Source organism: Adiantum capillus-veneris, chromosome 12, assembly GCF_014529385.1.
Source record: "Adiantum capillus-veneris isolate H3 chromosome 12, ASM1452938v2, whole genome shotgun sequence".
In the NCBI taxonomy this organism is placed as follows: domain Eukaryota; kingdom Viridiplantae; phylum Streptophyta; class Polypodiopsida; order Polypodiales; family Pteridaceae; genus Adiantum; species Adiantum capillus-veneris.
The window spans coordinates 66952316-66954984 of NC_140942.1; the positions used below are offsets into that span (position 1 = coordinate 66952316).

At 42.8% G+C, this 2669-nt stretch overlaps 1 protein-coding gene across 1 annotated transcript; it reads left to right on the forward strand.

The window, feature by feature from the left end:
- Nucleotides 1–858: 858 nt before the first annotated feature.
- Nucleotides 859–1913, forward strand: LOC147445863 (uncharacterized). Its single transcript, XM_086526114.1, has one exon. The coding sequence runs from the start codon at nucleotides 944–946 to the stop codon at nucleotides 1628–1630; it is 687 nt and encodes a 228-aa protein (XP_086382240.1). The 5' UTR covers nucleotides 859–943; the 3' UTR covers nucleotides 1631–1913.
- Nucleotides 1914–2669: the final 756 nt, after the last annotated feature.

Genomic DNA, 2669 nt, shown 5'->3' on the forward strand with positions numbered 1-2669 from the left:
CGCTTGCCCCTCATATGTTGTGGTCCACATTAAGAGTTGAGGGTAGACTTAGACTTGGTTGTTGTCTCACCTTTGCTACATTAGGGAGTTGAGGGAAAACCTAGTTGTTGTATGTTCTTCTCGGCCTCGAGGGGTTGAGGGCTCAGAGGGCAAGGATAACAAACTGGTGAGAGAACAAGGGGAACGAGCAAGGAGAGGGTAAGGAGAGCTGATGGGTGAAGGTGCTACGCATCTAGGCGATTGGGGGAGGATGAAAGGGTATGGGTTGTCGCGCACAACTACAAGGTAGCAAGTAGAGGATGCATAGGGTTAACGAGAGGCCTAATGAGCATGCACGGATAATGAGTAGTCTTTGAACCATTGGGGTATTATATTTTTTATTCCGTTTTTTTTATGAAAAGGTGGTGAATGAAATTGGCAGTAAAGAGACGAGTACAAAGATCCCTCAGGAAGAGAGCAAATAGGCTCGAATTTTCAAAGTTTTCTTCTGGAAAAATTATAAATGGGAATTGTGAATGGGATATTTTTTCCCAATACTGTTTGGGAAAAATGTTTCTCAGTTTAATATCGTGCCGTTTTCAATCGCAAAAATGCCGATTGAGGGCAAGGGGAAAAGGAGATATTCCGCCCCAAAAGAGAAACAAAAAGGGAAAAAATCCAAAAAAACAACCTAATTTTCTAAAATTTCCTCTTGGCAAATTCAAGGAAAGGAATTTTGTATGTTTGGAAAATTGATTTTTCCCGAACACTGCTGGTGCGTTGAATCTTGACTTTGTGTGAGACATTCGTGTGAAATCGACCTTATTTGATTAAATCTCATTCTCTCACACTTCCGAATAAGTACCAAATTTAGAAGCGTGTGGTCTCATAGAGCATCTTCACCGGAGCTGTGTTATTGCAAGTTGCAACCTCTCTCTCTCCCTCTCTCTCTCTCTCGTTCTCAATGGGAAATTGCGCTTCAGGCAGTCTGTCAAGAGAGCTTGAGCATCACTTCAGCGACGAGAAGGAGCAGGAGACGTCGACGGTGGTCTATTCCACCATTTTCAGGAAAGAGCCCCTTCCCCCAAGTCATGTCGAGCTTCAATCCAGCCATGTCCATAGCTGTGCGCCTGCTTTTAATCCCTCCTCTGGTGGCCCTCTTCTTGCCAACCTGGATTCAGTGAAGCAAAGCTTCTCTAAACCCATGAATTTGGTGCTTGCTGCCCCAAGAGAAGAAGACGGCATAATTAGTTCTGCTCAATCACCGGCCCCAAGCCCATCAAAAACAAAACTGGCAAAGAAGGTAAGCTTCGCTGAAAATCTGGTGCAAACTCCCTCTTCTCCTGGGGAAGCTCGGAAGCATGATTCTTGCATTTCTGGGGAGGATATGAGGTCTCAAAGAGAGGGGCTAATTATAGAGAACCTATCTTCCGGCTCACTAGTAGAAGAGGGAAAACTATCCCATAATAGTACATTGAAGAAGGAGGTGGGTGCAGGAAAGGTGAGAGTGAAGGTGGTTATTTCCAAGAAGCAGCTCTCAGAGCTTCTCTTGTCCTCGACATCATCAGTAGTGGCCGGAAAGGAAGTTGGACATGCTTTTGTGCAGAAGATGGTAGCTGCCACTCTTCTGCCCCAGCTAATTGCAACATGAGCCCAAGAAAAATACTCTGCTAAAGTGGCCAACCTTGGAGTTCCTCTCATTCTTGTGTCTACGAGGGCCCATTTATTACACCATTCGGATGCCCCTCATGAAACTATCACTGAGGAGGATCAAGGCTTATGCTAAATTTGTTCTAATTGGAGTCAAATTATAGGCTCTTGATTACCCTAATTTTGGACCAAAGGTGAGCATGGTAAGAGAACCAATCACATCCTTTCTGTACATGTTTTCCACCATGTAAATACTAAGGAACTCGTTTGCATTTTAAGTAGTAGTACATCTTCTATTACACACATGATGTAGAAATCTTCTTTTCTCTTTAAAAGAGCATGGCAAGTCTTTGTATATTTCAAAGAGAGTCTCTAGAGCTCAAAGTTTCTGAGAGTTCTTTGACTACCTATTGGCTCTACTTTAAACTTATGAGCTTAAGCGCCTCGCCCCCGACGGGTCTCGTTCGCTCTTACAAGGGGTCATTCCTATACAATTTTTCAATCTCAAACATATGAGTATGTGTGTATGTACCTAAGTGTGTATATAAATATGTGTGTGCGCATGTGTGTCACACACACAAACACACACACACACACACTCACACACAAACTTGGGTAACATTTTAAATTTTCTTATGGATGTACCAATTATTAGTTTCTCTTGCTATATTCTACTACAAATTGCGGCAACATGGGTGACATACATCCTATCAAAAGAGCACATATCAAGTCACTTTTGTTAAATATGCCCTATTTTACCCTTCTTGCCCAATGCTTGGTCTATTTAATGCATTCTGGAAGATCACCCAAAGGTATACCCAAAGGTATATCCCAAGAAAGGAGGGTATGAAGCCCCTAACCTCTCTATGTATGCACACGATTCCCTCATCCTTGCTCATCATCCTTTTGGGCCCTAGGTGAAGACAATCAAAGTTATCACATGGGATACAAACTTTGCCATCTGTCTTAGATCCTTGCAAGAAATACATTGATATCAACATGCATACTTGGGCATTGGAATAGGTAGGAGAGGTAGATGA